Source organism: Alosa pseudoharengus, unplaced genomic scaffold (assembly GCF_046254945.1).
Source record: "Alosa pseudoharengus isolate Yale_2024_CS ecotype anadromous, Long Island Sound unplaced genomic scaffold, YU_APseudo_1.1 YU_APseudo_1.1_scf_11, whole genome shotgun sequence".
NCBI classification, from domain to species: Eukaryota; Metazoa; Chordata; class Actinopteri; order Clupeiformes; family Clupeidae; genus Alosa; species Alosa pseudoharengus.
In genome coordinates this window covers 8347378-8360878 of record NW_027468576.1, presented here as the reverse complement: position 1 = coordinate 8360878, position 13501 = coordinate 8347378, and the positions used below count along the sequence as shown (strand labels likewise).

At 41.8% G+C, this 13501-nt stretch overlaps 2 protein-coding genes and 1 non-coding gene across 4 annotated transcripts; 2 read left to right on the top strand and 1 right to left on the bottom strand.

The window, feature by feature from the left end:
- The first annotated feature begins 151 nt into the window (after positions 1-151).
- LOC143116651 (eukaryotic initiation factor 4A-II-like) lies at positions 152-5561 on the top strand. Of its 2 annotated transcripts, XM_076277912.1 has the most exons (11): positions 152-352; positions 1658-1715; positions 2403-2535; positions 2716-2855; positions 3340-3508; positions 3697-3806; positions 3967-4110; positions 4745-4882; positions 4969-5058; positions 5234-5313; positions 5405-5561. In XM_076277912.1, exons 1-11 carry the CDS (start codon positions 324-326, stop codon positions 5547-5549), a joined length of 1236 nt encoding a protein of 411 aa, XP_076134027.1. In that variant the 5' UTR covers positions 152-323; the 3' UTR covers positions 5550-5561. The 2 variants fall into 2 exon arrangements, with proteins under 2 accessions (XP_076134027.1, XP_076134028.1); XM_076277913.1 differs by lacking the exons at positions 152-352; positions 1658-1715 and having other exon boundaries at positions 2446-2535; positions 2736-2855.
- On the top strand, positions 3553-3626 carry LOC143117557 (small nucleolar RNA SNORD2). The gene has a single exon (XR_012986008.1). It is a non-coding gene; the product is annotated as a small nucleolar RNA SNORD2 (small nucleolar RNA).
- Positions 5562-6929: 1368 nt separating the features above from the next.
- Positions 6930-12982, bottom strand: rfc4 (replication factor C (activator 1) 4). Its single transcript, XM_076277914.1, has 11 exons — positions 12882-12982; positions 12128-12249; positions 11278-11356; positions 10364-10443; positions 9833-9952; positions 9469-9612; positions 9158-9278; positions 8853-8978; positions 8607-8687; positions 7431-7544; positions 6930-7109 (listed from the first exon to the last, which is right to left on the bottom strand). The coding sequence occupies exons 2-11, from the start codon at positions 12238-12240 to the stop codon at positions 7014-7016; spliced, it is 1074 nt and encodes a 357-aa protein (XP_076134029.1). The 5' UTR covers positions 12241-12249; positions 12882-12982; the 3' UTR covers positions 6930-7013.
- Positions 12983-13501: the final 519 nt, after the last annotated feature.

The following is a 13501-nucleotide window of genomic DNA, read 5'->3' as shown; positions in this document are numbered from 1 at the left end:
AAGTTAATCGTAATGGAAACCCCGTAGCAATCACTGAACATTTAACAATACGCCTACTGCAATATCCCTCCGCTGGAATATGTAGACCGACGTTACGTGCAGCACCCGGTCAACATTGCTGCATCTCTTGTAGTATTTTTTTTTAAATCAGTTTAATATGTTGTTTTTAAAAATATAAGCATTTATGATTTATTGTAGTAAATTAAGTGGAAAGTTAGCCAGGGTTCTTTACCGGAAGTTTAAGTGCCGGTTAGTTAAAATGTTCTGCGCTGTTTACGTAGGCTACTTCCTCTTCAATCGAGCCCCGAAGATTCGGCCGGATCATGTCAAACGACTCTGCGGATTATAACAGGTATACGCAAAATAAACACCTGTCTTATTATTTGATTCAAGAAATTAATATTCATATATGTTTTCGTTAAACTTTTATTTTGCGGGGTCATGCACAACATTACATATGCCTGAACGAATACTCAACTAGGGTAACATTAGTTAGCTTGCTAGCGGTGTCGGTTTGACAGCAGAAGACCAGCCAGCAAAACTACGCAGTGAGGAGGGCCTGGGTGAGCTCTTTTAGGGTGGTAGACTTGGTGTACCGTGTAAGACAACGCTTAGCATTGAAGGATAGATAATGAGTTATATATCATAAGATGAGTTGCCAGGTAAACCACATGATTGGGAATAACATCCTTGCATAGTCGGTAAATCAGATCGTGTTCACTTAAGTCAACCTACTCCATAATGTAAACACTTGTTGTCAGTGTAGCAGCGTGACATTTTTTCTATTACGGAGCTCAACGCCAGCGTTACATTGAGCTCAAACTAAGCAGGCTATCACCAATTGCCAGTAGTTTGCAAGACCTATGGTCAAGACAATTCAGAAGGGGGGCGTGTCACATCCCCCGTTATTAGTTATAATAATATGAGTTAGGTGATCTAGCGATCTGGGAACATTAAAGCCAGCTATGATCGCAGTGATGGGATGTATCAAAATAAACTACAAAATATAAACATATGAGAGTGGGGCTTGAGTGTGTGTGGGGATGTGATAAAGGGAGTGTGTGTGTGTGTGCGCGCGCGCGTGCCTTGTGCCCTACATTGCTAGGGGCTCTTTAGGTTGATGCCTTTGAGTACAACCAAATTTTGCCAACCAAAAGTCTGTCATGTAGACGTTGTTGATGACTCCTGTTGATCAATCCAACACAGAAAAGTAAATGCTCGAGAAGTAGAGAATGAGATGACTGTTTTAAATATCAGTAAAGGGTGCCTGATTGAAAGATACTGTTCCAGACACCTAGTCCCACTCAATCCAGGTCGACACTGCAATTTTTGTCACATACAACATGGTAACTCACGTTATAAAGCAATTGTCAGGGTAACGTGATTCACCCTGCAATGAAAAACGCCCAGTCAGCGGTTTTTGTCCAGGCGTTACCTGCCACTGAATAATGTGTCAAGATGTACTAATGATAATTTGAGGTATACTTAACTGTCAGCTTTTCTAGTTTGTAAATGTGGAAATTACTTCTTGTGTTTAGAATTGTCAGCTAGGTGTTCCCAAATGATCAAATATTTGTGTGTTGTGTCTCTATGGTTGTGTTGTGTCTCTATTATCTTACCATTGACATCCACTGTTTTTTTCCCCTTTTCATTTAAGTTCCAGAGATAAAGACCATGGAGGCCCCGAAGGAATGGAGCCTGATGGTGTCATTGAGGTAAGTTGTGGAGCTTATATTTTCTTTGTCTTGTACCAGTTTCGAAAAATATCCTAAATATCTATATTGTTGTATATTATTGTAATGTAAGAGATGTTTAAAGAGCACTACAAACCCACTTGGTCCGTTAATACACTTGAAATTAATACTTGCTCAACGTAACCACTGATGTTTCATGGGATTTGAGCATTATATATATATATATATATATTTTTTTTTTTATTTTAAGTAGTTAACAATGAAAGAAACATGAAAAAGGACAAAAAGGATTTAGGTTGTTGAGGGAGCCGTGGCCTACTGGTTAGCGCTTCGGACTTGTAACTGGAGGGTTGCCGGTTCGAACCCCAGTAGGCACGGCTGAAGTGCCCTTGAGCAAGGCACCTATCCGCTCACTGCACCCCGAGCGCCGCTGTTGTTGCAGGCAGCTCACTGCGCCGGGATTAGTGTGTGCTTCACCTCACTGTGTGTGCACTATGTGCCGAGTCTGTTTCACTAATTTACGGATTGGGATAAATGCAGAGACCAAGTTTCCCTCATGGGATCAAAAGAGTATGTACTATATTTTGACATAGGAGTGATTTGTTGCTGTAACCCTTTAGGTCCCCCAATCAGTTATAGATTAAAAAAAGGGTTGTATGTATGTCTACGTATCAGTAATCCCTTTTCTTCTTTATTGTGTGGTCTCAGAGCAACTGGAATGAGATCACAGACAACTTTGATGACATGATCCTGAAGGAGACACTCCTGAGGGGAATCTATGCCTATGGTTTTGAGAAGCCATCAGCCATTCAGCAGCGGGCAATCATTCCATGCATCAAGGGTACATCCAAAGATTTGAAAATACCGATAAGTCTAGTGTTAATGTACATAAATCATAGGAATGCCTTTTTTAACTGCTGTGGTCCAATCCTCCTCATTTGTACATTTGCCGATGCATTCCAAGACTCTAGTGAACCATCAAGTTGAGTCTCTCTCTTGTGTTTGTGTTTTAATTTTGAAGGTTATGATGTTATTGCTCAGGCCCAGTCAGGCACAGGGAAGACGGCCACTTTTGCCATTTCCATCCTACAGCAGCTGGAGATTGAGCAGAAAGAGACTCAGGCTCTGGTACTGGCTCCAACCAGGGAGTTGGCCCAGCAGGTATGCTGCTCCTGAGGTGCTAACATCAGCATGAAGGTAGTGTGGAAGATGCTCTTAAGGGTACTTAGGTTTGCATCCGTTCATAAATTGGCAAGTGACATGTGGGGACTGCAACGGGAGGGGGACTTGATTAAATTCAATGTTCAGTGATATTCTTCTGAGTGGCATGAAGAATCCGGCTATCTTGTGTCATTTATGTTTGTGTATTTTGATTGAAGAATGACACATTCCATTAATTTCAGTCAATGTTGTTATTATTGTTTTTTTGAAAAGAAATTGGTGTTTTATTTTGCAACAGTAACCACTATCTATTGAATCCCATTTACAGTTTTGATTCTGTTGTCAAACATGAAAGTAGTGATTTCTAATGATTATTGAAAATTCAAAGCTCTATTGAAAAATGTTCCGTATGAATGTAAATGTTCTAGATGAATGTAAATTCACTACAGCAGCATCTGTACTCTTTTGTGTGTTTGTTCTTTAGATCCAGAAAGTCATTTTGGCTCTGGGTGACTACATGGGGGCCACTTGTCATGCCTGCATTGGTGGTACAAACGTGCGCAATGAGATGCAGAAACTCCAAGCGGAGGCGTATCACATAGTGGTGGGGACCCCAGGCCGTGTCTTTGACATGCTGAACCGACGATACCTTTGTAAGTGTTCATCGGCAGTAGGCCTGCTTAACAGATATCTTGAGTGGTAAAATGATGCTCTACCATCTTTCGGGACTGACGTCATAATGGAGAAACTTTGACTTGTTACTGATTGCTACACCATAGACTGGTACATTTTGGACATTTCAAAAGCATAGATGATTGCAGTATTTTCTTGTTATTTGCAGCTCCTAAGTGGATCAAGATGTTTGTCTTGGATGAAGCTGATGAAATGCTGAGTCGAGGATTCAAGGATCAGATCTATGAAATCTTTCAAAAGTTGAGCACAAACATCCAAGTGAGTACTATGATTTTTTTGTTTTGTTTTAAATCAATTTCAACAGCCCTCACATTTCCAAGAGGTTAAGGACTGTGCATAGTCTTATTTCTATGTAACCAACTGCACTGCACTGTACATTAAAAGCTGTGCGTAGACAGAATGGGCTCTGTGTTGACAGGTTGTGCTGCTCTCAGCCACCATGCCATCTGACGTGCTGGAGGTGACCAAGAAGTTCATGCGCGATCCAATCCGCATCCTGGTGAAGAAGGAGGAACTTACCCTCGAGGGTATAAAGCAGTTCTACATCAATGTGGAGCGCGAGGCGAGTACACTTTCTTCTCCACTGGTGTTACAAGAAACTATTAATCCAATGTACTGACCTCATGACCATCAGTTGGGACTTTATGCCTTTCGAGATAAAGAACTTTGCAGAGAATAATAGCAAAGAAGATTGAAGATATTAACGTTTTATGACCATTAAAATATGAAAATCTTCTCTTACCAGTGTTTGAGTTCACAAGTGCTGTTGTAGCAACTAGACTGCGTGGCTGCGAGGCTTTAATCAGTAGAGACTATGGATGAACAGCTATTGTGTCACCTCAGAGCTCCTGCTAAGAGCTAAACATAGAGTATAGAATTTCCATGGGCTTTTATCTGGAGATAATGCATTCAAAGTCCAAAGCTCTGTAAATTTCCAAGCCTGTGATGGCAGAAGGAAATTTAAACATTAGAGGCTGAGACTAAATGCTTTCCAGTGTCCCCATTCAAGAACAGAATAATGTTGTGGAGCTTTGACAGAGCTGCCCTACATTTTAGGGCAGGGGTCTCAAACTCAAATGAGGATTTGGCCCGCGGGCCGGGTGTTTGAGACCCCTGTTTTAGGGTTATGTGATGACCGAGGCCGGTGTGCAGCTATTTGCAATGATTAACCCCCCCCCCCCTTCTTTTACATGCAGGAGTGGAAATTGGACACCCTCTGTGATCTGTACGAGACTCTGACAATCACCCAGGCTGTGATCTTCTTGAACACAAGGAGAAAGGTGGACTGGCTGACTGAGAAGATGCATGCCAGGGACTTCACCGTCTCTGCGTTGGTGAGGAGATCATTTTGAGGGGGCAGGGGAACGGACCCCACTTTTCCAGAGAAATGCTCACTTTAGATCTCTCGTCGTCGTTGCAGCACGGAGACATGGATCAGAAGGAGCGTGATGTGATCATGCGGGAATTCCGCTCAGGATCCAGCAGGGTCCTGATCACTACCGATTTGCTGGTAATGTTTTTTTTTTAGATATATTGAGCGGTCTAGAGCTGAATGCTGTCCAATGCTTAGGATACCCATAGGTATGAATGAGTATGGGAAATTGTATTACGTGTAAATCCACTTCCCTATCTGATTTGAAAAGGTTTAGTATGTCAGGGTTATTAAATGTACCTTTTAATTGCAGGCTCGTGGAATTGACGTACAGCAAGTCTCTCTAGTCATCAATTATGACCTTCCCACAAACCGAGAAAACTACATCCATAGGTTTGTGCTTCTTTACCTCTATATTTGCATTGTCATGTTGTCTTCCCAATGGAGACTCTCATTGCAGCGCTCTTGTTTTCTTGCTGCACAGAATTGGACGTGGTGGCCGTTTCGGCAGAAAAGGAGTTGCCATTAACTTTGTTACAGAGGAGGACAAGAGGATTCTTCGGGACATTGAGACATTTTACAATACTACTGTTGAGGAGATGCCTATGAATGTGGCTGATCTGATTTAAACTCCTGGGCTGGTATCTTTTATGCAGTGCTCTCTGTAGCTCAAATAAAACAGGTGCATTGTGCTTATTTATCAGAACGTGGTGAATCTCAATGCTGAACCTGGATAAGTGACATTTTTCAAAGTGACGTGGCCGTGGCTGCGAGCTCTCTTTAGGAGACCTTAGTAAGTGCGATTCTAGTCACCATTATACTACTGGGGGGGGGGGGGGGGGGGGGACCAGTAGAGATGGGGTCTTACAGAATATTCTTTCGTAGGTATATTTTTCCTAGACCGATAAAGGTGTGTGTAATAAATGTTCTCTATCGTTTGATAATTTACTTGTGGACTAAAAGGTATAAGTGCTGTATTAAGTCTGCCAACTATGTTCAACTAACATACCTGCAGTTATTGTAGTGCTTGGGTCAGAAGCTATGGCCTTCCAAATTCCTTTAAGTGCTTTCCTGATAACTTTGTGCAATGTATTTAACATTTTTTTAAACAAGTGACCCAGAACCTCTTAACTATGGGCCATATAGTATATAGTAAAACCCACCTGATCTTGGATTGTACATGACCCCTTTCGAAATAAAGTGGAAATATGGTTACTTGTGTTTGTTTCCTGATTTGGAGGCCAAATGATTGATGGAGACCCAATCTATATCACAGTACTTGTATCTTTCAGTGCCAAGCCTCCAGTTAAAGGCTAAACATACATTGCAAGGGCATGATGCTTTCCACTTGCATTACAAGGCAACTCTGCCTGAAGATGCACGAACCCTAACCTTGACTTCACTGGTCACAGCATGTGTGCATGTAATGCCTTATAAGCAAAGTCCTTTTAGGCAAGTCCCTCCACTCAGCAGCGATTTGACAACGCTTTTTGGGCACTCGTTGGGCATCCATTTTGGCAGAAATGCGCGTGCGCAAGGCTCCACGACCAATCTTGCTCCAGCGGCGAGATCACAACACATGATTGGCACGATGTCTTCACAACACACCATATGATCGGCTCAATGTATTCACATCACACCACATGATTGGCTCAATGTCAACGTTTTGCCGAGGAAGGGGTGGGATATGTGTAGACAACGGCCATATTGACGTTACAAACTAGCCCCATGCATTTCTATGGAGTATTTTTTGAGTGCTGTGTCTCCACATTAGAAAGTCTCTGTTATAAGCCACAGGTCTGCTAGAGTGCCTGGCCATTATCCCTCACTTACATTTACCATAAATGAGAAATTAACTTACTAATCTCTTTGGACCATACACAACTTTGCCTTGCATCTGAATGTACTAGTGAAACTACTATCTACTACTACTACTACTACTACTGTACCACCAACTCGCTAACCACTAAACAAACCCCCTCACCCAAAACAAAAAAAAATAAGCACTGTTTGCTTCAAAAATACAAAAGAAGTTTATAACAAAATGTACATAATAAAGACAGAAAGTGGGAGACGTTGTGTAGTAGTGATGCTCAGGAGTTCTGAGTTGCTTGCTGCATGATCACTGCGGCCAGACTAATCAACTGCAGGTATTCATCAGCTCCATCAGCCAGACACTTGTCAACCTCCTGTTAACCAAAAGGGACATAACCTAATGTTATCTAATAATTGCTCAAGAGACTAAAGTGTCACTTGATTTGTACCATTTAATTTCAATCAACACTTGCCAATCACATACTGTTAAAGTATGTGGAATGAAGGTAACCATTATAACAATTACACTAGTATATCATCTTGTTTCTGTGCAGAATGTACCAGAAACTATATCACAATATAAAGACAATAATGGATAGTAAATAATCACACTTAATAAACTTCTTGAAACACCCTTCATATGATGCTAGAAAAAAAAGACACATTTGATTTAATTTCCCAAAACAACAACTCACCGCCATTTTTTCAGCAATGACTGATTTCTGCTTGTCACTGAGGTGGCCTTCGATGATGCGATCATGTAGCTGGTTAAGAATCTGTGTAGCAGCATAGCCATCATCAATCATATTCTGGAAACGACAGGAGAAAACAATGAGCATGAAGCTGGCCCTGTACTGTGGCTAACCTTACTGTAAGTACAAAAGACAATGGAACACTAGATTGCTGACTAGGTCTTGGTAACCTCCGAGAGGTTTGCTCTAGAGCTGAAGATGGACAACACCACAGATTGCTGGTGAGCTATAGGCGGTGGAGGTTCTAAAGCCTTTCATAGTATCCTCCACCCGCTCCTTTGAAAAATAAGGCTACCCTTCCATTCCTTTGTACAAGTGGTCCCAGTCTTGCACCCAAAGAGATGTATCTTGCAACCATGCAAATATCTAACCGTTGCTCTGAAAGGTACTACTAAGACAAATAACATAACGGAGACATTGCATAAGTTCCGTGTGGTAAAGCAAGGTATTTTGATGAAACAACAATCATTCAACTTATATTTTTTAATATTTCAAACAACGTAATATTCACTTGTTTACAAAAGTTGTTACTTCACAGACACACTCCCATCAAACCAGCAGAGTTCAGTCGAAAAGCATTTCATACTGCTGATTGGTAACTGGCAGGCCAGGCGACATGAGCCATTCCTTCCATTCAATAAGTGCAGTAACTGTAGCCAGAGCGCCATTAAGTGTTCCATTACAGGATGAGAGTGTGACCATGAGCGTGACTAAAGAGGCAAGTGGCTTGAGTGATTCCAGTGTTCACTACATGCACATGTGGCCAGGTGACCGTGAGACAGCCTCAACCTGCCACCAGCCCCTACACTGCAAGTGTGGAACTGATTTATTTCACTGGAACATAACTTGAGTGGGCTGAGCTGGCTCCTTTTAATTGGTTTATTTCAGGGAAGTGAAGATCTTGGTCGGCAACACTGTTTCTTGAGCAAAGTTTATAATTGTGATGTTTGAAATGGTAGTCAGACGTGACTAACTAAAGCAAACCTGTTGTATTCTCCTGACTGCCATGTGGACTGAAACACTTAAACAAGACTAGGTTTGCAAATCCCAACTTCAACACCAGTGAGGTGAACATGAAAGCTCAAGTGTGGTTTGGGGTCAAAGGTGATAAAGTCTTACCTTGACTTCTATCTGCATTTTATCAAAGGTGCCTTTGTGACAGATCTGAAGCAGGTTGTCTATGACATTAGGGGGCACCACCTACGAAGACAGATTAACAATTACACCAGATTCTAAAGTGCAAAGTTCTCAGCAGAAATTAAGTTCAGTGATGGTGTGCATGCCACTGAAGCTCCATTTTGAAAGCCCTTAGTGAACTGTTTCACCACTTCAGTGGTGGCCTGGATGATCAATGGCTGCACTCACCCCAGCAATCTCTAATATGGTACTCTCTGTGATCTCTGTATCTCCATTAAGCCTGGCTGCACATTGTAAATAAGTTATGGCTTTGCGCAGGTCTCCCTCTGACACTCTCACCAGCTCATCAATGCCCTGGCGGAAAGAGGAGAGGAGACAAGCTCACATTTTTATGAATTGCAGCTGTGATTTTAATAGCGGTTCATCATGACTTCATACTGCTTGGAAAAGAATAAGACATGTAAAGTTGATCATCGTAAAAAAATTGATTGCACCTGGTTATAGGGCTGTATGCCTTGTTTAACTTTTGGTACCTGTTTTGAATAGTTTAGGTTTTCCTTCTTGCAGATTTCTAAGATTCTCTCCTCCTGGATGGCATTTGCAAGAGGCTTGAAACGGAACTTGGAACATCTGGAAGTCAGCGGTTCGATGATCCTGAGGAGTTAATGCATACAAACAGGTTACAAGTCTTTCAAATACGCTTGTGAAAGAAAGGGTTGGGGAAAGGGTACATTCTATCTGCCGGACTATGGGAAAGGGTTTTCATGGTCTATTCTGTTGCAGACTTCCAAATGTAGACACATACTGCTGCAAAGAGCTTCAGCAAGGAGTAGGCCAGACAGACCTGCTGACGTAGTTGCAGATGAGGCAGAAGCGGGTGGTGCGTGCCTCCTTCTCCATGGTGCGTCTGAGAGCCGCCTGCGCTGCGTTGGTCATGGAGTCCGCCTCGTCAAGAATGATGATCTTAAAGGGAGGGCATGGCTTCCCGCTGACAGAGGGGGGCAGACAACATGAGTATAACACTTGTAGATGTGATAAACTCTCAATGTAGCTCACTCAGCTGGATCTTCAACCCAATAATATTTTGTTGGTTTTAGTATGGACCAAATGGAGGCCTCAAAAGGTCACAAGGAATATATTTGGGTAATTCAGAAGTGAACTGAGGGGGGGGGGGGGGTTCCGTTGTGATGTGAGGTTGATGCACTCACTCAGATCGGGAGCCTGCTGCAGTTAGCTGGGAAAATCTCTTCACTTTCTCTCGGACCACTTGGATTCCTCGTTCGTCAGAGGCATTGAGCTCCAAAACGCGCTGTCGGAAGAGCTCAGGCCTGCAAGGGATCACAACATAGAGACCTACTCAGAAAAGATCTCTGTGGATTGGCTGACGCCATCTTTAACACTGGACTCAAAAGAATGCTGTGAAGTGCTGACAGCAAGTGAGGAAATGTAGAGATGAACCACAAGAAGCATATGGGGAAAGACAGCAGAACACAGGAGCTATTAAACAACACAAGACTAAAATATGGCACAAAGAAACTCTAAAATGCACCAGGTAAAAAAGCACAGCACAATGGCAATGCTGTAGAGGACAGAAAAAGCAGCAGTGAAATACAACAAAGTTACTGTATGTTGTGTTTATGTAGACATCACAGGAGTAAATCATATTGAAGAACAGAAGCACAGTGTGGGACAAACACAGAGAGAGAGAGAGAGAGAGAGAGAGAGAGATGATATCTCACCCATAGAGCTCTCTAGCTGCTGCCAAGATGGTGGAGGTCTTTCCTGTACCCGGAGGCCCATAGAACAATAAGTTGGGCAACTGCAATAAGGAAGTGTAATGTTCGTCAACAACGACAAGTGGAGAAAGCATTGAGCAAAAGCTAAAAATGTCAAGATCCCCTGCTGCCATTTCAAGTCAAAATCCCCTGCTGACATTTCAAGATTTTAACTTATAAACTCCTCCTCATAACCATACTGCATGTTAGTAACAGTACACAAATATGGGTGTTTAAGTGCAGTCACCCAGGTGCCAGTTCACAACCTGGTAGAGCTACATTGGTCTCCTTCTTTCTTATATACTGTATGTGCACTTAAGAAATGGCGATCCTATTTACAACTCAAACTACAACAGGCTAATGAAGAGGAGACCATGTCAGAGAATGTGAGGAAACCCCATAGTGTTCAACTGAAAGGTTCATTAACATAGCAGCAGCTTCGGTGCGGGCTTACTAACAACGCAGTGCCACCTGTGCCCTCAATCTCAGCTGAACAGGGGGTTCAGTTACACCCTTGCCCTGAGGCCAGCTCAGGTTCAGGAGCAGCACACAACCCCCTCGCTATTAATAGTACACCAAACACACAGTGTAGACGACAGTCAGTGAAGAGAAACAGATGGGTGATCGGTCACAGTCAGAGAGTTATTTGCTTACAGCATGACTGTCATCAGTCGTTACATCACGTAAGTAATTATACTATGAAAATATTAAACCGAAAGACACCAGTTTATGTGCTACATGGTGGGGTTTTATATGTGACAGTGTGTTAAATTGTGAGGTAAAGAAATGTCCACGAGTTCATGACCAAAGCCTAAAGGAGAGGCACACAAAATGAGTTTCTCACTACGGCGCTGTGTGGATGATGCAACAGTACTTACATCAGCGCCCTCTAGTGATTTCTTCAAAACAGCAACCACCTCCTCTTGATAGGCCACCTCATCCACACTCTTTGGTCTGCTGTAAGGTGAAGATATTCATTATTTGCACAATCATGCAACAGGTTAATAACACATTTATGCAGGTAACAAAAAAAGAAAAGGACTTAAATACAGTTTATGCTTGGAGTCAGATATACATAAACATGACTGTTAACTGTGGACAGGGGATGGGCAGTATATATGATACATGTACCGATATTTGAAATACGTATTTGTAGTATTTCAAAATAATATTTTGTAATTTTTACTTTATTGGGTTGAAAAAATGGCTTTGTATTTTGTATCAATATAACAACATTTAGCGCTTACAGGTACCCAGTTAGTTAAAAACAAACTAAATGTGTCTTGATCCTTCCTGATCAACAGCGTTACACAGTGCAATATTAAGCAATCTGGGCATGTCTACACTTTGTTCAGTTGTGACTTTTTGAGTGCATCTCTGATACAGTATTAAGGCTATGAGATGTAACAAGCAGGTCAGCATAGTTTCTCTGTAGGCAGAGAAAAGCTGTTGCTCTCAGATACTGTCCATTTAATCAACAGAGTCAGTGTACTGATGAAGGAATAGAATAGACAGATATGGAAGGTTTGCAAAGTGATTTCATGCTCCTTTAAAGAGTATTTTAGTATTTTCAAATGACGTATGAAGTATCTAATAACTCTTATAACAAGACAGCCCTCTCATGCACCATAATATAGAATCCAAAAGCTACAGACTTGGAATAATCGAATTAGGCTGGCTAATCTCTGATAGCAAAACTGTTCGGAACATGCATATGAAGCGTCTTACTATTTCTCTACCCATGGTAGAGCCTTGGGTTTCTTCTCTCCACTCGATCCAGCTGCTTTGTCCTTCAGAGGCTTGATGCTCTGGCTGGATGTTCCTTTCAGAAACGCCTGCATTTCTATTACCTAAACGACAAGCATACCTTATGTCAGTGCATGGTTAAACAACAAGAGATTTAGTACGCTCTTCTGCGGACGGAATCTGCCAAAACAGTTTAATGACAAGAAAACAAACGTCTAACGTTAACAATGTATGAAACCCAAGCACATTTAGCATGCATGTCGCAGTTAACATGGCACAGACATCTGAGAAACTTCAGCATTCGCTTACAAAATGTAACGTCAGCTTTGTCGTCTGACTGGATTACTTGCAAGAATTGTGCATGGACCCATAAAATAACATCGGGAGTCGTATCCAGTCCACATTTTTCAACGTTAATGTTACCTTGTTAGCTGCTAGTTAGCCGTAGAATTCTTCAAACACTTAGCTCGCTAACTCACATAAGCAATGCAAGTACATTATATATAAACAGATCCGTTACAGATATTATTAGGTGGCTTGCTAGCTATGTAAGCAAAACATGACACAACCTTTATGATAACTTAGTCTGTTCGCTAACGTTAGCTAACTTGGCTACCGTTAAATTGAACGTGTGGCTAGTAAATTAATCCAAGATAGTGTCCACATGATTCAGTAAGCCAAAACTGATATCAACGTTACGATACTGATATTGGTACAATCATACAGAGGTCCTTACCAAATTATGTGCATCCAATAGAAGTGCAAAACAAAATCAAATTGTTGACATTTGTTGACAATAGCCCTGTCAGCCAAGTGCAAAAAATTCCCGCCAGTCGCATGTGTTACGATTTCTTCCGCCTACGTCATGCCGGTTTTGAGAAATTGTCACGTGGTGTAGAATTCGGGATGGTGTGCTGTGTGCTATGGTTGTGTCTTTAGTTGTGCCAGAGATGTGTGTAGTCAGTGCAATGTGGCTAATCGTTGCGAAGTGATAAATGCCCTTTTGTAAAGAAAGACAAAGTCTTACTGTCTAACAAAATGTACTGTTACTTGCAATGAAAAAAGAATAACAAATCAGGTAGGCATCCAGACTCAGAGTGTCAGAAGCCTTGGCGCTAACCTAATGCAGATTTTGTCCACTTTTGCTTTTCTAGTCACTGTTGTATTTAATAGCCTACGTGTAGATGACTTTACTATATGTATTATTTGCGTATAGTCACTAAATGGTAGAGAAATACAATTGACTACTGAGAGTTTATAGTCATTAATAAAAAGCAAAACACATTGAATCTTGGCCTTGGATGCGCTATAGGCGCCATATCGCCCGTGCTGGTTAATATTAAGGACCGCAGGGCG